We start from the raw sequence: 26,697 nt of genomic DNA, 5'->3' as shown, positions 1-26,697 counted from the left end.
ATCTTTGCTAGAAGGAGTCAGCTTGCACCTTGTGTGAGGCCAGCCAAAAAAAAAAAAAAAAAAAGACAGTATTAGCGTAGGCGAGGCGTAACAATATCAACTCAGAATTAATTTAGTCGTGAACCTAGACCATCGATAAAATATCCAGTTCTATACCGGACATAAGACTCAGTATAGTTTGTAAGTTTATAAAACTTTGTATATAAATCATCATCCGTAATAAGTATCACTAATAACAGTTATTATAAATTGTATTGTTTTTCGTTCTATATTAGAATATATTTGTGTTTAAAAATGAAACGTGTGTATCAATATTGTTGGTAAATAACACAACTTTGATACACATTAATATTTAATTAATTATTAAATTCATATTTCCGATTATTTGAAACAGCAATACATAACAAATGTTATCATAACTTTAAACCGTTCCAGCAGGTTATATACTTCAGTATATAATTATTTCGTTAAAAAATCAATCATCTGGTCACAACGATTCTTCAGCAATATACTTTGAACAATGTTTTAGTATTTCGAGTTCAAGGTTTTATGTAAGGTTGTCAATTAGGGCTTTCTCGTTTTCTTTTTTTATATTATATGATTCAGTATATACTGGTTTACTACTTCATACTATAATCCAGATTTCGATACTGCACAGATAACCTACCGTGTTTCTTTGTGCTTAACTTCAAACAAACAAAGAAATATTTTACATATTTCTCTGTGACGTCAGTCATTAGAGAACGAAATACTTTCAAACTGACTTAAACACAGAATAAAATGATTATACTTTTAAACGTAAGACTCATTGAAGAATGTTCTAGTCTTTGTCAAGTGAAAATTTAAATCATAAAAATAATTTCATTAATTACTTGATAATATTGCACAATTAATTATTTTCATTCATGTTTTTTATTGGCAAAGCTACTCATGCTAGCAGTTGCCGCCCCAGATTTGAACGGCCAACCCCAGAGAAAAAAAATTAGTTGGCAGCATCTACGCCAACTCTTAGACTGGCCTGTCCCATTATAACATCCATAGGAGCCTGTTCGATGTCAGATTTTGATCCCACGACCCGCAAATAGCGAGTCGAACGCACCACTAGGCAATGCCAATTCTTATCAGTAATGGATTGGCTTGTTTTGAATTTTGCGCAAAGCTACAAGAGGGCTATATACGCTAGCCGTTCTTAACTTAGCAGTGTAAAACTAGGGGAAAGGCAGCTGGTGATCACCACTCACCGCCAACTCTTGGGCTACTTTTTACCAACGAATAGTGAGATTGACCATAACATTATAATGCCCCCACGGCTAAAAGGGGCGAGAATGTTTGGTGTGACGGGGATTCAAATCTTGGACCCTCAGATTAAGAGTCGAGTGCCTTAACCACTTCGCCATGCCGGGCCTCTCAGTGACGGAACGAGATCTTTAATTTACGAATTACCAAGTATCTCACCAGGAGGAGTTGCGATACCGTATCCTTTAGAATCCAGAAGTCCACCTATCTGCATAAGATCACAGTTTCTTTCTACTATATATTCAATACTGGTAGACTCCATTAGGAAAGCGTAGTTGCCCTTTTTTACTCGTTCCACACCTTTAAAATTAGACTCTACAAATACACTAGGTCTTGCAGACTCCATGAAGTTCCACATGCGTTTGAATGTCGGAATATCTGAATCCTATAGAAAGGAAAATTGATTAAATTGATGTTGTTGTTACTACATTTCTTAATAAACACAGTATACGTAAAGTAGCTTTTAAAAGTAGAGATATAATAACGGGATGTGAACACTGAAAAACACAAATAGTATTTTTTCTTAATTGTGTATGTTTTCTTATAGCAAAGCCACATCGGCCTATCTGCTCAGTCTACCGACGGGGAACGAGCCCCTGGTTTTAGCGTTGTAAATCCGTAGACTTACTGCTGTACTAGTGGGGGACTTTTCTTAATTGCTTGTTAATCGAATAGATCTGACATTAATAGAAGGAAAGCTGTAATAAACATATAAAATAATAATGAAATAAGCACTATAACTTTAACGTAGTCGTTTGAACTAAAATATATACACCAGTTATTTCCCACCAAAGAAATGTTTTTTAGTGTTAAGCTTACCTGTTTTATTTACTTTAACAACGAGAATGCTCTTCTAAATATGAAACGAGAAACTAGAGTAAAAAACTCTAATGAATTAAAAATTACCAGAAAGGTAGATGATAGAGAACACTGATACCTTACAATATCCAACGTTACAATAAGTTAATAAACTCCCTCTGTTGGTTAATTCAATGCGTGAAATGCGTCCCGATTGATTAATTTTACGAAACATTGACGGACTGGTTAAATGAATTTTGTCTTAAACTGGTTAAAGTAAGAGCATTTGAAATATATTATAAGTAAGAAACTGAAGTATTTAGTGGCAGGTTGGAAGAAAATGTTCCTTTTTTATTGGTAAACTAAAGGTCATGACCCTGATCGTTCGAATTAATAATATGTGTGAAACTTATTCTCAATGGTTGTACTATAGAAATCCGAGTTCTTTAATATTAAAAGATTTTCGAACCTGCAGATCTGCAGGTCACGTGACAACCACAGCCGGTATAAAGTCGCTGCGAAACGGCATGTTTTCATAAGTACGTTTTCACATAGTTTAGTGTTTTGTATGCAATGTGACGCCACCGAAAATTGATCACTTTTGGGAAGCGTGTGTAACAGCTCTTATTGTATTCCTAGGATAACAAATGTGCGGGGAAGATAGGCCCATTAATAACAGACGATTATTAGACCCTGAGGTTTGATGCGTATTTTCCCTCGAGTTGCAACACGTAAATCTCAAAGAGAGAGAGAAAGTTGACTTTACACAAGTAACAAATATTTAATGATACTTTTACAGGTGACAAAACAAACCAATACACTACTACTATATAATATCACAATACAACTACACACTAAAATATGTGATCACACCGGGTATGCACGGAACTGATAAGAACAAACGAAGACTTGCTGAATAAACTGTTATCAGTTTAGTATGCCCCACTGCAAGTTAATAAACCCGAAGCTAAGAACAAAAGTAAAACCGTAAGTTATGTTAAGTGCGAGGTGACAAATAAAACTGATCAAACTGCGTTAAATTCAATATAAATTTAAACAAAAGTTCAAACTTTGTTTTAATGTGGAAACTAATTCCGAAAATTTAAACCATTTCAAAATACACTGTTTACTTCGTAAAGTGGACGTTACAGTTAAAATAAATAATTCAGGATCTACTCACTTTATCTCATTTACTAAAAGTCAGCTAATGTTACAACTTTTGGAAGACTTGTAGGAGCCACAAGGCGTCTAGTCTAATACGAAAGTGAAAATGGAAGAACATTATAAACCAATAGGAATATAAAATATGGAACACTGCATACAAAAGTGTGAGACTAAACTAAACAAGATCCACGTTTGTTCTATACATTCCAGATGAAAATCGCTATCTTAAGCTATAACACTGTCTTAAATATGCTAATAAATTATCAGGTTTATAACACAAGAAAAGAGTGATTAGTCCTTGCAAGATTAATTAGCAAATAGGTAATATCACCCATAGGAAAGCCAATAATTCGCTGACAAGAATAGCTACATGTTTAATTAAATACAACATTGGTATTACAATAAGAAAATCAAATAAATAGGCTTTAGTTCAACCTAGCAAACCGCTTGCCACATAGAGAAAGCTAATGTTAGTAACCCACTTTGTTCAACGCAAAATATTTTTATGCTCAGATACTAAAGATGTGTTCAGATCGAAAACTTATAATTTCCAAGATGAAATATCCTTGTACATAATGATACTAAAAAAACAAAAGTATATGGATTAGCTTGATGCACCAGGATAATTCAGAAGAAGAAATGTAACAAGTCGTATCCCAGTTATGGTAAGCAAAGTATAGCATCGTGCAAAATACAAGAATCTACAAACACAAAAGACAAAGATAATAGACAACCACGTGCCCAAGAGAACAGTATACAGTATGATAAAGAAAGGTATTTATCTCGAAAAGAGACCAACAAGCCTTGAGTTCATTAAAATAACGCTTTCAGTCACATACCTCAAGCAGCTGGAGAATTTAACAAATATTCGTGCTATTCCAAACTAAGAAATACTGGTCGAGTCACCACTATACGCAGTAACTATAGATTTACATACGACTGGACTGTTAAAACGAGGATAAGAAGCTGTCATCTGCATATACTATATGACTTATGAAAAAACAAGTTGGGAGGGGGAATATGCCTTGAACATGAAGGACATATGACGAAACTTTTCCAATAAAAACTATGATGCAGGATTATTTTCAAGATGTATGACAGAGCATGCATGATTGGATGTAACGAAGTTCCAAAACCGTTTTGATACGTTATGTTAAATTTCTGTTCTGTTAGATTAAAAATATTATTGTATGTCAAGTTAATAACTCAAAGGTGTCTTAATGGTAACGCAAATAAATACTATGACTGAAAAACCGAGTTCTCTTAAAATATATTAATAAGATAAAAGTAGGTTCATTCCTAATTCGTACACTGATTCTGTAAAACATTTGTTTAATATCGTAATTCTATGAAACGCAATGTCATTCGTAATGCATGTAAATGTTATCGCCAGTTAATTTGCATTTCTTCTAATAACAATAGCTAAATATGTGTTTAAACAGAGTCGAGAAAGGGGTTTATTTATAAGAATTGCGCAGACGACAAGTCTTTATTTTGAGACATGTATGATACGGTATCGCAACCGAATACAAACAATTTTTTTTTTTTTTCCAAAGTCGACTTGGAACGCGTTCTGGAAAACTATTCTATGCCTGGTTAAGGTTGTATATTGTACAAAACCTGCGAAAAAAAAAACATTTTACTTCTTATTGTTTATTTGGAAGACAAAACTTCATATTTCCAAAGTGGGCATCAAATAATTTAGCATTGTAATACATTTATCAGAATTACATAATTCATTATGAATTACACACCAAGATACGCCCTTGTGTTAACTTCCCATTGACATGTTTGTTTTGAATTTCGCGCAAAGCTACTCGAGGGCTATCTGCGCTAGCCGTCCCTAATTTAGCAATGTAAGACTAGAGGGAAGACAGCTAGTCATCACCATCCAACGCCATCTCTTGGGCTACTCTTTTACCAACGAATAGTGGGATTGACCGTTACATTATAACGCTCCTACCGCTTAAAGGGCGAGTACGTTTGGTACGACCGGGATTCGAACCCATGACCCTCGGATTATGAGTCGAACGCCTTAACACGCTTAGCCATGCCGGGCCCCCATTGACATGTACAGCCCAATTAACAGTTTTTAATTTCATTATAACTTTTCTCATATTAACGAGCTACTGCTATAAATAGTCCTTTCTTCTTTTCCCTCACTGGGACAGCGATAAGTCTTCGCTAAAACTATGAATCTTATTACCCTCGGTGGATACAGCAGACAGACCGATGTGGCTTTTCTATAAGGAAATACACATACGCTTTTTTTCCGAATATTTTGGTTCAGTGTTGTTGGCTTTTCCATTAAATAATATTTTAAACAGGAAACATGTTTTCTTAGGTGCAAAAATATCAAAAGATACATTCGAATGGGAATTGATAAATAGATTCAGATATAGAACATTTATATAACATGTTTAGAATGTTCACAATAATTTAATTTTAGAAAAGCAACTTATTACCTTGAAGAAATCTTGAGTAGATCCCGATTGAAGGCAGCCATATTGGATAGATGTCTGCTTGGCGAGGTCCTCGGCGCTTTCTATTGGCGAAGAAAGCCTCTGTACGGTCAAGAAAGCTGCAAGATTCGCTGTGTACGAGGATACCATGATGAGGGTGAAGAACCACCAGATTCCAGATACTACCCTTGTAGACATAGCTCTTTGAGTTAAAATAGCTTAAATGTAATTTCTTGTATTAACATTTGATTTCACAATGGTGAATATTTTATATTTTTAAACTTGTGACAGCAATCATCAAGAATTTAAAAACGTGAGACGAAACAGTAAGTAAATAAGCTTATATAGCTACGTTAAATTATTTAAATACAAATTGTTTATCAGTGAAACCTAATAAACTGCAAACGACGAATGATGTTAATCTAATCTTTTAGTAATTCTTTAATAATTATTATTTAACGGTGAAAGAAAATTAATGTTGACAATTACGCAAAAGTTTATTATAATGCTTAAGTAAAATGACATATATTAACGGTTAGTCATTTTGTTATCTTGAGATAAGAATTTAATAATAAGTAAATATGTGATGGTTAACTTTTTTTATGTAGTGATGACCGGTTTAAATGCCTGATGACGGTTTATTAAATTATTTGACATAACACGTTAAACGTCCCCGCTAGTACAGCGGTAAGTCTATGGACTTAGAATGCCAAAATTAGGGTTTCATTCCCCTCGGTGAAATCAGCAAACAGTCTGATGTAGCTTTGCTATTAGAAAACACACACAGGACACTAAATCACCTGATGAACGTAATCGCCTAGCGATTTTCAGATTAAATGTCTCAGCGAACTCTTCTGGCTAACTGAGACGCAGAGTGATCGTCAGCTTAAACGAGTGACGGTGGCCCATCAAATGGTCTGTAGTAGTAAACTAAATCATCTGGTGACAGACAGCTATATGATACAGCGATAGCTCAACTTTTCAGCGATGGTCAGCTCATACGTCAGGTAAAGGACTTGGTATAGTCAACAAAAACAAACTGTGATGTTACACTTTCTACATACTAACATTTCAAGACAATCATTTGACGATAAATATTTACTAATAAGCAAACTTAAGTCTAAATACTATAAATCCAATACACTTTTCAGACGTTTGTGAGATATAAAATCACATTAGTTTTAAAATTATTGTATAATGTATTGTTAAATATTAATTGTATCTATGTATGTATATTATAAACTAAATTTCTTTTAAAGGTACGGTAATGATATATCCTTGTTGTGACAGAAATATGAACGCATCAAGTAGAAGTCAGTAAACATCTGAAGTGTCATGTAACTGAAAAGAAGCTGTGTTATGTTTTCGCCTAATTATTTTTTAAGGGGATAACATTATGACTTTAGAACAAGTAGTTAGATTGTTTTTTTTTTTACTTTTGGTTAAGTCTATTTACTAAATTGGGTACTGTTTTTGTTCGTTAGGTCAAGTCTAACTTCTAAGCTGTATACTTTTCTCGGTCATTATATTAAGACTAGCTTTTTAATTAGGTAGCGTCCTTTGTCGTTAGGTTAAATCTATCTTCTAAGTTGGATATTGTTTTTGGTTATTAAGTCAAGTCAAGCTACTAAATTAGGTACTGTTCTTTATCGTTAAATCAAGTCTACATTCTAAGCTGGATATCTTACTTGGTCATTACATTCTGTGTAGTTACTAACCTGGGATTGACCTCACATCCTTGCATCAAGAGACTCCCAACGGTAAACCACAACGTATTCAGTAGAGTGAACTGGTTCTCCAAAGTGGCGGGATAAGGATCACATGGGTGTGGATTAGTCCATTCGTATGGACTAAATCTTGCCACGATAAAAAGAAAAAGACTTACTCCAAGAAAAGCGGTTACCATGTACACCCAAACCTCCAGTGACAGAGGGGATAGGAAAGAAAATAACATTGGGATTTTTTTAGTGGGTTTTTTGAAGAGGATGCTTATCCCCAAATTCATGAATGGCATGGTAAAGTCCACAGCGTCTTCCCTCTCGTAGGTAACCGTTAGATCTCCTGCAGCCAAATCTGCTTTCTAGAAAATCCAACGGAAATATTATACCTCAAAACACATCAATGTTGAGATATCCCTTCAAATCTTTTTTCAGAGTACTAACGTATTGAAAAAGTTTCGTATTTTCATCAAGACATTTATGAAAGAGTCCCGTATGAACACATGCAAAAATACTTATATGTGTAAATATGGCTGGTATGGATAGAAAAAGCTTTATGGAGGAGCGAACAACGTTTCGACCTTCTTCGGTCATCGTCAGGATCACAAAAAAAGAAGGAGGTAACTGACCAATAGCTGACCACATGTTTCAAGGTGGTTCTGTAATTGAGTGTAGGAATGTAGAGGGCGTGCTTAGATGTTGGATTATATTTATTAATATAGGTATAAAGGTGTTCCTTTGCATTGGTTTATTTTGGGCTCGAGTTGTTATATAAGTAAGGCTTCTTTAATTTTGCGTTTGCTCATGTTTGTTTCTTTGTTTAGTATTTGGGTGTTTTCTATGGTTATGTTGTGTTTATTTGATTTGCAATGTTCGAAAACGTGTGAAGGTGACTTTTTTGTGTTCTATGAATCTGGTTTCCATTTTTCTACTTGTTTCTCCAATATAGAAGCCGTGGCAGTTATCACATTGTATTTTATAAATAATGTTGGTGTGATGTTTGTCAGTGTAGTTTTTACATAGTACAGACCTTAGTTTTGTACCTGGTTTCTGAATAAATTTGGTATTAACTGGAATGTCATAGTTTGTTACTAGTTTTTACCAAATGTTGGTTATTTTTCTGCTAGTGTCGGGAATATATGTTATGCAGCAGTATGTGGTTTCGTGATTTTTTAAATCGTGGAGTATATTTACTTTTGTCAGTTGATTTTGCCTTCAAACATGTGGTCAGCTACCGGTCAGTAACCCTTTCTTTCCTTGTGAACCTGACGATGACCGAAGAAGGTCGAAACGTTGTTCGCTCCTCTACATAAAGCTTTCTCTACTCATACCATTTTTCTCTACAAGTTGGTTTTCTTATCATCACGGACATGCAAAAATACTATTAAAGATAAAATAGTAGTATTAGTACTAAGTTTGATATATATCTATAAATATTAAGCTTACTTTCTCAGCAATTGAAAGATTTATGATGTTTTGTGATCCATTTAAAATAATTCATATTTTTCTTTAGCAATTTGGGATAGGTATAAAATTCCATAATATATATATATATATAAATATGTCGTGTATTTGCAAATATAGAGGAACCAAATGTTATGATTTATACGTAAAACATTTTTCATACTAAACTGAAATTTTCAAGCACACATGTTAATAAGTGTAACAAAATTTCTTTAAACTTGAAAATAAATGATAAAACTATTTTAGAACAAAGAACATATTTTTGAATTATTAGCAAGTCTATACTTAAGAACGTAGACACGATAAGTAGTATTCATTTCAACAACTATAATATTCTTTTAAAAATATTATTTAAATGAGATATAACATTTGAAATGAGGAATTTTTCCTCAGGAAGTGAAAGAACAACAATAGCATTCAATATTCGAAGGCGCGAAATTGCTAAACAGACAATAATTTTATCCCACGAACTCATAGGTGGGCAACTTATTTTTCATGGCCTGGCATGGCCTAGCGCGTAAGGCGTGCGACTCGTAATCCGAGGGTCGCGGGTTCGCGCCCGCGTCGCGCCAAACATACTCGCCCTCCCAGCCGTGGGGGCGTTATAATGTGACGGTCAATCCCACTATTCGTTGGTAAAAGAGTAGCCCAAGAGTTGGCGGTGGGTGGTGATGACTAGCTGCCTTCCCTCTAGTCTTACACTGCTAAATTAGGGACGGCTAGCACAGATAGCCCTCGAGTAGCTTTGTGCGAAATTCCAAAAAAACAAACATATTTTTCATAGTGGCTACAACCGTGGCTAATGAAAGCAACGTTGACCACACTATTAAAAAAATTTAAATATGTTAGTTTAATCAAAATAAATGCATTTCAACTAACCTTCATGTGAAAATTGATGTGGGTTTTCATCAACAATTTTCGTGAAGTTTTGCTTAATATCTATGCTTGGCCCGGCATGACCAAGTGTGTTAAGGCGTTCGACTCGTAATCCAGAGGGTCGCAGGTTTGAATCCCGGTCGCACCAAACATGCTCGCTCTTTCAGCCGAGGGGGCGTTATAATGTTACGGCCAATCCCACTATTCGTTGGTAAAAAGAGTAGCCCAAGAGTTGGCGGTGGGTGGTGATGACTAGCTGCCTTCCCTCTAGTTATACACTGCTAAATTAGAGACGGTTAGTGCAAATATTCCTCGTGTAGCTTTGTGGAAAATTCAAAACAAATAAACAAACAATATCTGTGCTCAATGAGCATCTTAGCTCTGCATCTAACTTTATGTCAGTAAGGCGAGATATGTATCTAGACTTGAGAACATTTAACGTGGAAAATGTTGACTTGCACATCCATGAAGACCCCAACATGGAAAATAATTTTGAAATTGCTACCTTTAAATGTGGAAGACTCTCATTTATCAGAATAGTGAGCCACATCTCTCTGATAGAACATTTTTGTTTACCTTTTATGTGTTCTGCACTTTGTAGAATAAGCATCTCGTCTTCAAATCCACACTTATCCAAAGACAAAAAATATGTAATTTCCTTACTGAAAGTTCCCAGGTCTAATTTAAATGGATCGTGCAAAAATTCAAATATCAATTTCTAAATTTTAAATTCGGAGAAAGGTGATTAAATTTTTCCGATAGATTTTTGATCCAGTTTATATCGAGATCATCTTTAGCATCAGAGAAATCATAGCCCTTATTATTTTCTGGAAAACCATTCAACTTTGCAGAATGTGTCAAATCATTCTTTTGTAATTGTTCCGTAAGAAAGCATAGCTTTAAGTGAAATTCATGAATACACTGTGATTGCTCGTTTATTATTTTACTTCTTTCATGAAGTTTCGTATTCAAATTATTCAAGTGAGCCATTATAGCCCACAGAAAGTGAAAATCACACTGCCATGACAAAGTTTCAATTTCAGGGATATTTTTATTCTTAGCTTTGTCAACAAGATACTCTTTTATTTGAGGAAATAAGGAAGTAAGTAGTTCCAAGACTTTTTCTCTACTTAACAATCTTACACTTGCAAAATCATTAAAAGTACAGTCACTGCTTTTTTTCAAAGACTCAACAAACTGACGATGGATGAAAGAGCTTCCACTTCTAATATAATTCACAATTTTTACAACAATGTCCATCAAATTTTTCAATTCATCACTTTCAGACATGTGAGCACATAAATTTTCCTGATGCAAAATGCAACGGAAAGATAGCAGAGAGGACTTCACATTATTTTCAATTAAACGCTGCTTCATAGGAGAAACAAATTCTAATTTCACCCCAGTCATGACGGGAGTACCGTCTGTTGTCACAGAAACCAGTTTCTTTTAAAATTCAGGTTGAATTTTTTTTTTGACATTTCAAAACCTTTTTAAAGATGTTTTTCCACATGTTTCAGTCGTAGAGGAATTATAATGTGACGGTCAATCCGTTGGTAAAAAAGTAGCCCAAGAGTTGGCGATGGGTGATGATGACTAGCTGCCTTCCCTCTAGTCTTACACTGCTAAATTAGGGACGGCTAGCACAGAAAGCCCTCGATTAGTTTTGTGCAAAATTCAAAAACAAACAAACTAGTTGAGCATCATAAAATTATTTCTTTTTTTGAGCTAGAATCCAAACAACTTTATAGCTAGCTAACGTAACTAGTTCTATAGATGATAAACATCTTTTTAGGCCTCCCTTTTGTCCATGAAGTAGTGATTTCAGACGGCTAATTTCATTCATACGATTTTTGCTGTCAACTGGAAATTTTACATCAAATTCGTTGTGAAAATTGTTAAAGTGTTGCTTAAGGTTGTATACTTTATTATTTCTAAAAACTGTTACACAAAAGACACACTGGCTTATTATTTGCTTCAATCACTACAAATTTCAACTCCCAACTTTCATTAAATTCTCTTTTAACGTTTTTCCAGTCACGCGCCATTCTCTTTTCAGCAGTAATGCCAGAATCAATTAAATTGTCTTTATTTTCTGAATGTTTACCATCATCTGGACTCTTTCGTTTACGAATTATCCACTTATCCATATTATGGGGTTAAAAGCAAAATATATTTAAACACTTGAAGTTGCACAATAAAAATATGTTTGCAAGCGCATGCAAAACAACGCACGCTCGACAACATTCATCTAAACCAGACTGACGTTATAAAATGGGCAGTGATGAAGCGCGTGACATTAGCGATGGCGTAAGGCAGTGTAGTTGTTGATTACCAAATTTTCTATCAAAAGCAAATGATGGAAAAAGTTCATTCCTAAACTCTAACTAGCCACAATTGTGATATCCATTGGCCACATGTGGCTAGTGGCCATGGAGTTGCCCACCCCTACATTAACTTATACCGTATCTCACTTGATACAACTACAAGTTTTCGTTTACTTTCTTAAACATAGGCTAGGCGTAATTTATTGGTCAGTCTATAAATCCGATAGTTCACTATTCACGTCTCATTGTCGTATGAACGCCTTCCACACTTTGAGGTGTGGATACGCTTTGAGCGTGTAGTCAAATATCACCGTTCGGTCTGCAGCCTAAAAAAAATAGCAGTGGGTGATCCGGAATAACTGTTTTCTCTTTAATTTATCAGCTAAAAATTGTGTAGCTTTGGAAGAAATTCCGTAACAAATTTTGAGTAGTAATAATAATTATAATGTAAAAACTAGGAAGTGGTAAAATTCGAAATACAATTGGTTAATCGCATAGAAACATTTACCTCGAACTCAAAGTTGTTCATTTGAATTACGTTCGCCCTCCACTATAATTTTTCTCAGAAAAATTCTTAATTTTTGTTAAAAGCTATTTATTTTATTTCCCATAAAGAACTAATAAACGAACCCCTTCTATTAACTCTTGAATCATGCCGTTCCATTCTCCCCATACGTTCTTCTTTCCATATGTATTATCAGACACTTCTTTAAATTTATACTTGAATCCAAGATCTTTTGAAATTTCTTCGAGTAAGTCCACACAGTAGCCTTCAAACTGGTCATTTCCTGATAAGGTTCGGTCTTCCTTCAATACGACGTAAGGTGGATTCTATAACAAGAAGGTGAAATAAAAAAAAACCTGAGTAAATTAAGTATTTTTATGATGTAACATACATGTAAACTAATATTCACAAATAATATAGTTGCATCTAAATAATAAAGTGATAATTAGTATTGTCACAATAAAGATATTCTTAAAATATGTTATTAAAACTGTGATTCATTATAGATTCTATTTGTCAAAGAATAACTCACCACTTTATTATTATTATTATTACAAGTATGTTCCATGTAGTTTATAGAATAACTTACTACTTTATTATTATTACAAGCCTGTTTTCTGTAGTTTATAGGATAACTTAAAACTGTATTATTGTTACAAAAAGGTTCTTGTAGATAAATAACTTACAATTGAATTATTGTTGCAAAACGGTTTCTGTAGCTCAAAATTTACCAACAACCATACCATAATATAAAAGCAATATTTTATGAAAGAAAATATGGCAATATTTGACACCAAACATTTTCTAACTCTACAGTATTTCGTTTCTATAACTACTTTTGATTTTACTAGTTTTACAAAAAGGACTACCTGGTGTACTTATATATCCTTAGTCAAGCAACTCACACTAAGAAGTCTACTACTGTTATTTTAATAATGATTTTAGCTTTAATTTTTAAATTTGCTTAAACACCGGATAAATTTCATAAATCGTCCTCGCAAGTGTCAATCTAATATGAAAACAGTTCCATATAAATAACACAACTAATGTGAACAGAATTGCTGCTAAAATGAACACACAAATTTTATCGGTTTAATTAAACAATATGCTTAGGTCCACGAGGCGATGAAAAGAAACAATAGACTGGCTTATTAAAATATATGTGTTGAGTGGGTCATATAAACCTTACAACTGTATAGTAAAATAAACTGACCCGGTGGATTCACCAGTCACAGTAGAATGTTGCTTCTGAAGAAATTATAATCCGGGAACATTGACAGGTAATATTTTTTTCCTCGGTTATTAATTGTTTCGCTGAATTAAAATATATTCATATTACTCCAGTGTATCATTACAATAATATTTTATTCGTCATAAAATACTTAAACGACGTTTTTACACAATGAAACATCTTACCAATAATGTTGTCACAACAAGAGTTCTGTTTTTCAAAGTGGCTTTAACTCCAGCAAAAGTTTTGGATGTGTTACTAATCACATGAATTCCCGCGTTACTGCTCCAGTCACCAGCCTGAATAAATAACCAAAACAAAATATTTATTGCTCCTTTGCTTTGAAAGCAGGTGTAGTTTGGAATATTGCTTTTCACGACTATATAGAATACAACACATTGCAAAACTGATTTTCAATGTGTTTTTGCCTACACGTACCATTAAGATTTTATAAAATACTTGGCTGATATAATATTTATAAGTTTTCCAATTTATATAATAATAACTATATCGAATATTAGGTTAGTTTTATAATTTTCTTTAAAAAAGCTACATAAAGTGTCATCTACATCAGCTGTCTCTAATTTTAAATTGATAGACTAGAAGTTTGTTTGTTTTGAATTTCGCGCAAATCTACTCAAAGGCTATACTGCGCTAGCCGTCTCTAATTCAGCAGTGTAAGGCTAGAGGGAAGGCAGCTAGTCATCACCACCCACCGCCAACTCTTGGGCTACTTTTTTACCAACGGATAGTGGGATTTGCCGTCACATTATAACCCCCCTACAGCTGAAAGGGCGAACATGTTTGGTGTGACGGGGATTCGAACCCGCGACCCTGAGATTACGAGTCAAGTACCTTAACCACCTGACCATGCGGGGCCGATAGAGTGCAAGAAAGGTAAATAGTCAAGGGTACAAACATTCCACTTTTGGCTACTTTTATTTCAGGATAACGACCTCACAATGTTGTACAGACAAACAATTACATTTTTTACTTACACTACATTTTTTTCCAGACACTATAATTTCATTTTGTGCTAATTTGCTTATAAACAATGTTAAACTACCACTTTTTGTAAATAGTTGTTTGTAAATTTACGGACGGTTGGTTACGCCTTCTGCTTGGTATTCAGATCTCCAAAATTCAGAGCGCATTTTCTCGTCAACGGTATGAGTTTGTTTGTTTTGTTTGTTCTGGAATTTCGCACAAAGCTACGCGAGGGCTATCTGTGCTAGCCGTCCCTAATTTAGCAGTGTAAGACTAGAGGGAAGGCAGCCAGTCATCACCACCCACCGCCAACTCTTGGGCTACTCTTTTACCAACGGATAGTGGGATTGACCGTCACATTATACGCCCCCACGGCTGGGAGGGCGAGCATGTTCAGCGCGACGCGGGCGCGAACCCGCGACCCTCAGATTACGAGTCGCACGCCTTAACACGCCGGGCCCAACGGTATGAGAAACATTAGCCTCTATATTCAAAGTCTGAGCACGCCAAACACTGGGTCACACCTCACTGAATTATTTCTACATATTTCAGAATTAAAGTAGCATTACTAATACAAGAGCAGACTTGCTCCTTTCTTTTCATGAATAAATAGCTTTTGGTTTTGAGGTAATTATTAAATTATCGTATAAAATTTGTTTAATTAACACCTCAGATGTTCGATAAAACTAATCATAAGTTTAAAAGTGTTTTCTTAAAGTTAACTACTTATTTTGATTTTAATTGTAAAATACTTTATTGAAGCAAATAGGTTAGCAATAACAGAAAAACCAAAATATGTTGCTTACATGATGTAATCCTTCGCGAGTTAGCTCAATCAGTTTCATCTTAAATTCTGAACGAAATCCAAACTTGTCAAACCTGATTTCTCCAGTAAGGCCCCTGGTGGTGATCTGGGAAAATTTACAAAAATAGAATAAATTTTGTAAATGGTCGCGAAAAGAGATCACAAAATATTCATTAATATACATTTAATATAAAGGTTTTTAGTTAATTATTTTTTTGGGATTCGGTTTGCAATTTCTTTATTTTAACGCAAAGTTACACTCTAGGCTAACTACTCTCTGTTCACCATGAAGATCAAACCTCCATTTTTAACTCTATAAATCCGTTGACACAGCCTTTACTCATAATATTAATAGCCAATGACACTCATTTTGCAAAATTGCGTTATTTTAAGGAGAAACATGATAATGTATATTTATAGTTTTTTGAAAATTTGTTTTCTGAAAACGTTTTTTTTTCTTGTAACAACAGGGTACTTTAAAACAGCAGATGTAATCAATTTAATATAAAATAGAAAGAGAGCGTAGAAAAAAAAGCGATTCTTACTTCTGATAGAAATTCACAGTTATGAGATAAAAAGTTCAGCCTACATCAAAGACATACAGTAGTAATAATAAGATCAGTATTGGCATTACTTGGATGATGGGGAACCGCATCCAAATCATGTACAGATAGGCATTATTAACTATTATCTACTATTGCGAGTTGTTTTTCACATATTTTTTTATTTATTTTCTCAAATTTATCACAGTACTCGATGTTTTATCCTTAAACAGCGGGAATATTGTGAGTAGCAGTATCAATTGATGATGGCTGCCGTTTGAGGGTTAATAAAACCAAGCTATGGAAGCGCACTCTACATACGTTACTTGTTAGATATTTTTATTTCTGCAGAGAGACATACTGTTTTGTCTATTAGTTCTCCTTTTTCTTTCAAACATTTTTTAATTAACTGTCTTTTTTTTTCTTTTATAGGTGAATTAAATTGAAACTTGGTGAGCCCAGTTGCCTATTTAATTTTTAGCCGAGGTACAGTGGCTCGTGGAATGGCTTTGAATGGTTTGTTTTGTTTTCTTTAGCTAATGGCTCCATATCCTGACTGATCTGGAATCTAATTACAGTTGCTGCTACTGAGAATTCTCGCTTTTTATTTAGGCTTTTACAAAGGAAGTTACGGAATCAGAGAAAAAAACAACCTAAAAACATGTTTTTAGCTTCTGTTCGTATTTTCTACAGGAATCAAGATAAAAATTCCACAAATATAAATGTTTATGTGGTCAACATACTGGCATACAAAAAACTCGAATTTTCCTATTTTAAGTCTTTTTTCAGTGAAGTTAAAGTTCACAACAAAACGTACTTTTACAATTATTTTGTCGTATTTTAACAATTTACATGGAATTTTACACAAATATATTTTTCTGCAGGTCCCACACCTGGACAAACAAACCCGATGGAGTTTCCCATTTTCACTAATTAAAGAGAGGTCAAGGATGCCACTAAAAGCATAATTTAGGGTTATTTGATAATTATTCCTCCGTATTTAAATTATCTATATCTCAGACAGTGACATAGACAATTTTCGAATTTTTTGCCTTTTTAGTGAGGAAAGAATAATTTAGAGATTCAATGTACGTTATCCAACTAACATGAGATATAGGAAGAAGGTATATTCTTGTAAGTCTCAAATAGTGATATAGACGGTTTTCAATTTTCCTGTGTGTTTTACAATTTTTCTGGTGTTAAGGTTGACCACGTTGTGATTGCGTGGTAAATACATGTTGCATTTGCTCGTGAATGTTGACCTTTTTAATTATATTTGACTTTTTAATCCAATATACATCAAAATGAATAAGTTCAGGAGCTGGTTTCCTATAATTGTCAACGGTTGCTTTTTATAACATGGACTACATTACTATAAGCTCAGAATGCGCTGTAGTTCGTATAGGTATCTGATACAAAATAAACTGTGAATAACGCCTGATGATAGAGTTATAAGACGTTTTAGACTGAAACAAATTAGTGATAGAGATGGGAGACACTGTGGATAGTACCTGGTGATGGAGATGTGGGACACTCTGAATAACTCCTTTGATGGAAGTTGTTTAATACGTATAAAGTCCTTGATACAAAATTATTTCTTATTCGAACTGTATCCTATTATGTTAAAGTAACAGTTGTCTACTGGCGTTTTACATGACGGAGGACGTTGCTGGACAGAAATTTTGTTTGGGTATATCAACATTTCTAACTTTCAAGTCTCTATAATCTCATTAACATCAAGGACTGTTACATGTAGACAATATAAGTCACATGAACCTGACATCACTATCCAATATAACATTAAAGAACAGGCAACTGCAGCAAAGAAAAAAATCCCTTATCTAACCACATGCTCGAGAATGTGTAAACACTTTAAAATAATAGCATGTAGATCAAATGAACAGACGCTTCTGATCCAGAAGTGTTTGTATATAAAAGCACTTCAACCAAGCTAGAACAAAAATCGCTATGTTTTGTCTTTAAGTCTCCAAAGGCGAGTTGTTATCACCAAATTATGGAGAAGTCTTAAACATTATTGTCTGTGCCACCTCACACTAACGTTTGAAGTTGTTATATTTCCAAGTACACTGTTTACGTGTAGTTTCTTAATACCTAACAATCGTACCATCCTCACGTAGTTCACAACGATGTTTCCTTGGGTCCAAGGTTGCTCTGTTTCACAGGACACGGCGGAAAAGTCAATATCTTGTTTCCTACGATCCAACTCTTGAAGAGCTAAGACGAACACCTTCACAGCATCGTACATCAGAGCCACCTCCGTCTTAGACATCGAGTTAAAAAAGTACGAATTAACTGAAGGAAATGAGGTTGTAAAAATGAAATATTGAAATGGAACAGAAAACGTACCTTACATTTCACTCTAATTGTGTCTGCTGTTCTTCAAAGTATCATTTATGTAATTATAGAAGTAAAAGTATTTCCGTCTACGCAATTAAAACCTAAATTAAGAAAAGTATTTAACTTATCTTCATTTATAGATGAAGCACTTCCTGGTCAAACGGCTTATTAAGTGTATTACAAATTCAACCAACTGAATAATAACCAACAAGAATTACAATAGAAATTACGCGTAAATTCAGTTTTCATTGAAGGATGTAGACTTAGTCTATTAAATAATATATATTAATGTTGTTGTGTTTTTGTGCAGTAGCGGATAATATCTCAAAGAAACTATATGTGATTATCGCTAACCATTTGCAAAAGAGCACATCTCCTCTTGACTGACAAAAGGGCCCTTGTTTCCTTTTCAATTTGAATTCTTCTACTGACTGTTAATATTTGATATGACAATTATTTGCTGAAATCACCTGTTCGTAAAAACGCGAAAACTTCCTAAAAATGAAAGATTTCTCTAACTTTCTAGGTTTTTCATTGAAAATAAATATATTTATATAACATTTAAAGATTTTTAAGCCTTTATATGTTTGAAAGCCCAAGTTAAGGTATACGCTGAATCAGATTATGTTTAAAAACGAAATATTTCATATCTAGAAACTAATCCAACAATACCACTTTAACCATTTTTTGGGTGCACTATAAAAAGTAATTTAGCTTATAAATGAAAAATTGTGAATGGAATAATTTAAGAAATACTTATATGTTTCATGAAGGTATACGTGCCATTTAATGTATTATGGGCGTATTTTTTAATAGATAAACAATAACCACTAAGTAAAGTTTTAAGAAAACTTAACAGAGCAACAGGAAACTATGAACATTTGTTAAATAATAGTATGTTTACAAGGATAACATTATCCATGTATTTGGAGTTAATATATTTAACTAATCCAACATTAAATATTTTATTTAATGTTTATTCATAAGATGTTATTTCCTTGCCCTCCAATGGATCAGCGGTATATTTGCGGACTTACAACACTAAAATGCGGGTTTCGATACCCGTAGTGGGCAGAACACGGATAGCCCATTGTGTAGCTTTGTGCTTAATTCAGAACAACAACAATTATTTCCTTTTCATAGTAGCATATAACAATCAGTTTGATGTGTTAAAGCAAAGTAAGTGTTAAAAAGTAAGATCACAGAACACAGATTGGGCGACTCGTCAACATTCTTAGATGTATACTACAAAGTTTTTAATAGAACTGGAACCGTATTTGTGAAAAAAATCTGTTTAAACGTATTAAGCTGAACTGGAAATAATTAATATTTGCAACCTGCTTGTGCACAGGATTAATATATATCAAGAAGTTTTTACAAGCGCGAATCGCGGTGACTTGTTTGTCATTTTATTACTTCTGCCTTTTCTGCTGTTGTAATTACTACATAGTAATGATTAAATTATAGCAAAAAAAACTTTAATTCTTGTCTTAATCGCTAGGAATCATGCAAAGCATGACAACCATGGTTACTTAAAATAAAGGTTTGAATTTCACTCAAAGCTACACGAGGGTTACCTGCAATAGCCCTCCCTAATTTAGCAGTGTAAGACTGGAGGGAGGGCAGATAGTCATCATGAGAATGTTTAATATAACGGGAATTCGAACGCGCGATCTTCGGTTTACGAGTTGAGTGCCTTAACCACCTGGCCATACCGGAACCGGAAAGGAAAGTAAATATTTAGTGGAAAGTTTTAAACCAATACCTTTTGCAATTTACCTCTCATCCTTGAGCTATATATTTGTTAATTACTGTTCATGGGGTAAGTAAAGGGTGTTTATAAGATATTTTTAACAGATCAATATGCTACTACTTTATGACATATTAAAACTAATTCAAACTTGTAACTAATTGCTTAATAGTATTCTGAGAATTAAATAAAAGCAACAAGAAGAAACCTACCGTTATGTTCTTCATATAGCAGTATAGCAGCGTTACAAAACAGAAAACAGAAACGTTTGTTAAGCAAAGTTGCTTCAGAAAGCCTGCGTAAAATTCTCTCAACGAACTGTGACAGTTGAATAATGCCTCTTACAAATAAGAAGAAGGAGAAAAATAGTTTTATCACTCTGAAATTTGTGCTAGAACTAATTGGTAAAATAAAAGTTTATTATAATGATATAAACTTTATCTAAATTCAGATTAAACCATATCAACACTCATTTCTCTGGCCCAATTGGATCCGATTGTTTGTTTTGAATTTCGCGCAAAGCTACACGAGAACTGTCTGCGTTAGTTGTCCCTAATTTAGCAGTGCACGACTAGAGGAAAGACCGCTAGTCATCACCACTCTCCGCCAACTCTTGGGCTACTTTTTATCAACGAATATTGGGATTGACCGTCACATTATAACGTCTCCACAGCTGATAGGGCAATCATGTTTGGTGTGACGAGGATTCGAACCCACGATCCTCAGATTACAAGTCGAGTGCCTTAACTACCTGGCCATGCCGGGTCTCGGTTGAATGAAGAGGTTGGTTTGAATTTCGCGCAAAGCTTCACGAGGGTTATCTGCGCTATCCGTCCCTAATTTAGCAGTGTAAGGCTAGAGGGAAAACAGCCAGTCATCACCACCCACTGCCAAGTCTTGGGATACCCTTTTACCAACGAATAGTGGGATTGAGCGTCATATTATAACGACCCCACGGCTGGAAGGGCGAGTATATTTGGCATGACGGGGATTTGAACCCTGAACTCTCGGATTACGAGTCGAGCGTCCTACCCACCTGGCTATAGCGGGCCAGAAGAATAACTACCAAACAATATTTTGATAATCTATTTTTATGAGGAATATATTTGTACCTGCAGAAGAAAGGTTTGGACTAGATCGTGAAATGTTAATAATCACTTTTGAAAATAATCAAACGACCCTAAATTAATTCAAACTTGGAGACGGTTTACAAGTTGATTTCTTCAGATGTTTAAATTTGCAGTGCGTTCCGTTACAGTCAAACTAAATAGAACACTTTTAATTAATTCTTCGCTTTCGGTTCTTAACATATCATTTATTTCAGTTTACTCGAGTATTCGTGTATCTTTTGGTCTTCAATTTTATTTTATCCAGTTTTTGAAATACTTATCAAAATTATTAAACAAAATATTCTTATCTGAAAACACCATATTAGTTTTAAGTTTCCAAAGGATCGCATAGATTTTACGTTTTATTTAATAATATTAAAATAATCCTGGTGTTACTTATTTTATAACTAAGGAGTATAGGAGGAAGAATATGGCATTGCAATACTGCTTGAATAAACTATATAAAAGAACTATATATTTTATGTTCTGCTTTAACCTAAAGTGCACATGCAGAGACTATTTTGAACCTGAATAGTACCCAAGCGCCAAGTCCCATGATTCATTCTAACTGTTACTGTTTCTTTAGATGCTGACTAGTCAACCCCCCACCCCCATACATTTGGTCACTCTCAATTAAATGGACTTTCGTGACAGAAATAATATACATCAACTTCACAAATAAACTTATTACTTCCATAGTTTTGTCTGTAAAAAAGAAGGAATTTAACAATGTTCGTGAACTACAAAATTAATGCATAAAAATATGTGTTCGAATGTTAAGCTTGTTGACAATGGTTAAAGTGCTTACTTCAAAAATTCTTGTGGGTGAAACATCAGGAGCAAAATACATGTTTTTTTTGAGTTATGTGAAATATTATCTTTCTATTTTTAAAATTATTATGCATTATTATATCAATTAGTCATGAAAAAAGCCCTAATGAGTGACTTAAACTTATGGATTTCTACTTCACTGACGATTGAAAAGTTTACGACGTAACAAAAATATTTGTTGACTTACGTCAACATGCAACATGAAATTTTATCGCCAATTTCTCCATTCCCTCTATAGTAACTGCTATAAGACTAAAACTTTACAATAACACCAAACATGAACAGCGGAGAGAACATGAGTGGATTAGCCATTAAACCTGAAGAAGATGGCGTCATGAAGTGGTTGTTGAAATGTCACTGTTACTGTGTACCTGCTGTAAATTTTTGTAACATATTATCGTTATGAATTGCAGAAATAAAACTCCATGATTCGTTTTGAAAATAGCGTTTCTTTTAATCGATAAAATATACCCAAAGGGAAAGATGTGCAATTATGAATAATGATGAGAAGCAGATACGTGAGACTTAAAGTGCCCTAAGTTATGTTACTATTCTGGCGTTTTTGTTACATCATATAGAAGTCTGGGAAATAAATTGCCATTTTCGTAAAAAAAGTATGTCAAAGATAATGGTTTCCGAATTAATGGTACTTAGGCTACAAAGAGACAGCTAATCTCCAAAGTAAAGACTGCTTACAGAAGATTGTTATATTTGGCTACTATACATTACTAGAGCGAAAGGAAGTTAACGATTCGCCCGGTTACGTTCGATAAAGGCTTGAAAGACGTTTATATATATATATAAGTATCAACCTACTTAACATAAGAACGTGAAATATATTTTAAGATTGAGTTTCTTTTACATGTTATTAAGGTGTGCATAATAGCCTTAATTTAAATTTTATCCCACTGAAAGGTTCAATTTCATGAAGCTAACTCCTTTTATGTTTTATTTTTTGTGATGTGTAGTCGGTTATATACAGTAAAGATCTACTTTCATTATTCAGTTCCGGGATTTGTTGCCGTATTAGAATATTTCATTTCTTATATTTTCAACAGACACTGTGAGCGTACACTTGTTGTCTGAATTGCATATACTATAAAGAATGAACATACGGAACCGGAATTGCCAATCTGGGCAGCACGTTATGTAGATATCAGTTAGGTTTACCTGCAGCTTTTACGGAGTTTGAACTACTGGATTATAGGAAAATCAGCCGTTCAGCGGTATCCGCCTCAAAAAGGCTTTCTTCTATTCACTAAACTCAGTAGCAGAACTTTCAGCATACCATGTTTAAAATTATCACATCTTAAACTTTCGACCTTGTGGTATGTAGCCCAGCATCCTAGCCACGATCCAGGAAAATAAAAGTACGATACTTAGACCCTGAAAAGCAATTTATTGGAATACATAACCCTCGTGGCACAGTAGTGAGATTTATTTTCGTTAGCAAGTTTCACTGAAATCCTTTTCCAGCCTAAAAGTTCACTGAAATCCACTTTCTCTGAAGAATTATTTATTTAGTCTCCCAATGGGACAGTTGTAAGTTTACACATTTACAATGCTAAAATCTGGCATTGAATTGTCTGCGATGACAACGGCTAATAATCCAATGTGGGTTTGCTCCAAAAAAATGTTTATTAAAAATAATTTTCCCTAGGCAGTTTTAGAATTTTTTTTACCTACTGAGAGCTTCTTAACTGGAATTTCCTCCCCAGTAATTTATTAAAATCATGTTTCTCTAAATAGCTTTATCGAATTTGTTTTCTCAAGACAATTTTCTGAAATCCCTCTTCTTTACCACATATTTTATAAAATTCTGCCACAAGTGTTTATCAATCTTATAGAAACGTGATTCATTTAAGCTTCACTGTAACATAACTATAACAAATGAAATTATTATGTACCATTTTAAAACTTCTTCCAAGAGACTGTAAAAACATCATTTAGATAAACAACTTTAAAAAAAAGGACACAAGGATCTCTGTCTTGTGGCACAGTGGTATGTCCACGGACTTACAACACTCCCACACGTATTTTAATACCCTTGAAGGGCAAAGCACAGAAACTTCTTTTGTAATTTTTGCTAAACTTCAAATCTAATCTAATCTCTAGCTTGTGAAGCAGAAACACCAAATCTCTGTTAAAGCATTGTACTTACTGATATCAATACAAAAACTTTACCTTAAGGTAAGCCTTATCTTTCAAGTTCTTGTAACTCAAACCATTGGAACTCCATCCTTGCAAACTTTCACTTATGTCTGATGCTGTGTCGTCCACTAGTTGAAATCCAGATATGTTTGTTCCAACATATTGAAATTCCTCTAAGTCAATGGTGTGTAAATCCTACAAAGAACAGAGTTGTTAACTTATGACTGAAAGAAAGCAAGATACAATTTCTAAAGGTTAAGAACGTTTCAAAAACGTTATATGATTTCTTTGCAATCATTCGTACGAAATTCCTATCTGTTATTATTTTTATAACCCAAATCTACTGCATTTATGTTTCACATCAAAAAATGTATTTGATAAAATAGTATATAATTTCCCCAAGACGATTGTTATGATATTAAAACATGTATTCATTTCTATACAACATTTTGTACTAAGCTCAATAAAGAATTTTGTTGTTTATCAAATAAATAATAGAATAACTGAAATACTGTTATAAAGAAATCCATGATATTCGTAGAAAATGTTGAATAATTACGAAATTAAATATTTTAATAAAAAACGTAAGAACACTACGAAACTAGACTATACAATCAAACAATATGTTTTTTACGAAACGGACGTTATTCATCTTTAATTATTCGATTTATCACAATAATACAGTTTAATTTAGGAAGAATATTATGACAATATAATCTTTGATAAGAAGTAAAGTAATTCCAAAACTTTTATAATCTATAGGTTAACGTCAAAATACATTTTTTTACTTACCAAAGATACGATAAAATAATTGTAATATTCTGACATCATGTCCACTTCCTTGGCCTAGTAAGAAAATTTTTATATTTCATAAGCATATTCTAAATGAACTTATAAGCTAGCTAGTGCGAGTGAGAGTTTGTTAAAGCTGTAGTTTTAGATAGGAATAAAAGGTATGCTTATGTATTAGCATCTTCGAGTGTTTAAACTAAGATTTTAACATTTTTATTGTAATATTGCTAATTAGAATTTTATGAAGATTTAGATTGCAATTTACTCAAAAACTAGTCCACGTTTATTTTCTAAATTGATAAAAGTAAGAAATGGAAAAATTGATATTTGCTGTTTTGTGGCATAAAAGATATGTTTTGATCTTTACATAATCATTAGGCAGACGCAACGTTAATAGATTCGTTTATATACATGAAACGCATTACAATAAGTGATTAGCGTATGTGACAAGGCAAGTATTTAAATTACGAACTCAAGTATGCAATAAACACCACGAAAGAGTTCACACTGTTAACATGTAAATTGCGAATGACTTGAATAAGTTGAAAGGAGCGTCAGTGGAGATTCTTCGTTTTAACAAGACCGCAAATATTTAAAAAAATAAAATAATTATATATATTTGGTTTCTGTCAAAAACATTGCCGTAACGAATAATAAATACTAACGTACAAAAGGAGTCTCGAGGATGTTTTTTTTTTTGTTTAAATGGTATAAAATACATCTGTAGCTTCATTATATCTAGGCCAGTTTATATATATTTATAGCTCAAAGTGGCATAGCGACGTGCCTGCGGACTTAGGAGTTTTGATACTCGTGGTGAGCAGAGCACGGATACCCCATTGTGTGGTTTTGTGCTTAAATTGCAAACAAACATGTATATTTATGTTTTCTGTAAATATACTCTGCTTTCGTTTCGTGTTAAAGCCAGTAAATTTTGGTTAGGATTGAGAGAGTGGTTAGAAATGGAGATCTGTAACATACATGTCTGGTGATATTACAATTTTTTTCAGTAATTTCACCAATTATCGTCACATTAAGAAAAAAATTCGTTTGATTTTTGAATTTCGCACAAAGCTACTCGAGGGCTATCTGTGCTAGCCGTCCCTAATTTAGCAGTATAAGGCTAGAGGGAAGGCAGCTAGTCATCACCACCCACCGCCAACTCTTGGGCTACTCTTTTACCAACGAATAGTAGGATTGACCGTCACATTATAACGCCCCCACGGCTGAAAGGGCGAGCATGTTTGGCGCGACGGAGATGCGAACTCGCGACCCTCAGATTACGAGTCGCACGCCTTAACACGCTTGGCCATGTCGAGCCTGTTGGCTTTCGAAGACGACGAGCTGAAAACGAGAGAACGGATACAATCACGTACCTATTTAATTTTCAAAAGAATTACAATTTATATATTTATTTTATTTTATCACAGGATCCGACGTAAAAAAAATATAGCTTCATAAAATTTGAACATATATAGAATGTAAAACACATTGACATATTCACAGTTTCCAAATTTAACAAAATCGAGTT

General features: G+C 33.8%; 1 protein-coding gene across 1 annotated transcript in view; it reads right to left on the bottom strand.

Moving 5' to 3' along the window:
* Nucleotides 1–26,697, bottom strand: part of LOC143229268 (glutamate receptor ionotropic, kainate 2-like) — a 106,843-nt gene that overhangs the window by 8,608 nt on the left and 71,538 nt on the right. The window contains exons 5-13 of the mRNA XM_076461381.1: nt 25,167–25,220; nt 24,408–24,569; nt 18,301–18,456; nt 15,635–15,739; nt 14,027–14,140; nt 12,736–12,936; nt 7,439–7,800; nt 5,724–5,922; nt 1,456–1,681 (exon numbers count right to left, since the gene is read on the bottom strand). Of these exons, the coding sequence (XP_076317496.1) occupies nt 1,456–1,681; nt 5,724–5,922; nt 7,439–7,800; nt 12,736–12,936; nt 14,027–14,140; nt 15,635–15,739; nt 18,301–18,456; nt 24,408–24,569; nt 25,167–25,220 (1,579 nt within the window). The remainder of the gene's footprint in view (nt 1–1,455; nt 1,682–5,723; nt 5,923–7,438; nt 7,801–12,735; nt 12,937–14,026; nt 14,141–15,634; nt 15,740–18,300; nt 18,457–24,407; nt 24,570–25,166; nt 25,221–26,697) is intronic.

Source organism: Tachypleus tridentatus, chromosome 10 (assembly GCF_004210375.1).
Source record: "Tachypleus tridentatus isolate NWPU-2018 chromosome 10, ASM421037v1, whole genome shotgun sequence".
NCBI classification, from domain to species: Eukaryota; Metazoa; Arthropoda; class Merostomata; order Xiphosura; family Limulidae; genus Tachypleus; species Tachypleus tridentatus.
This window is presented reverse-complemented; position numbering and strand designations above follow the sequence as displayed.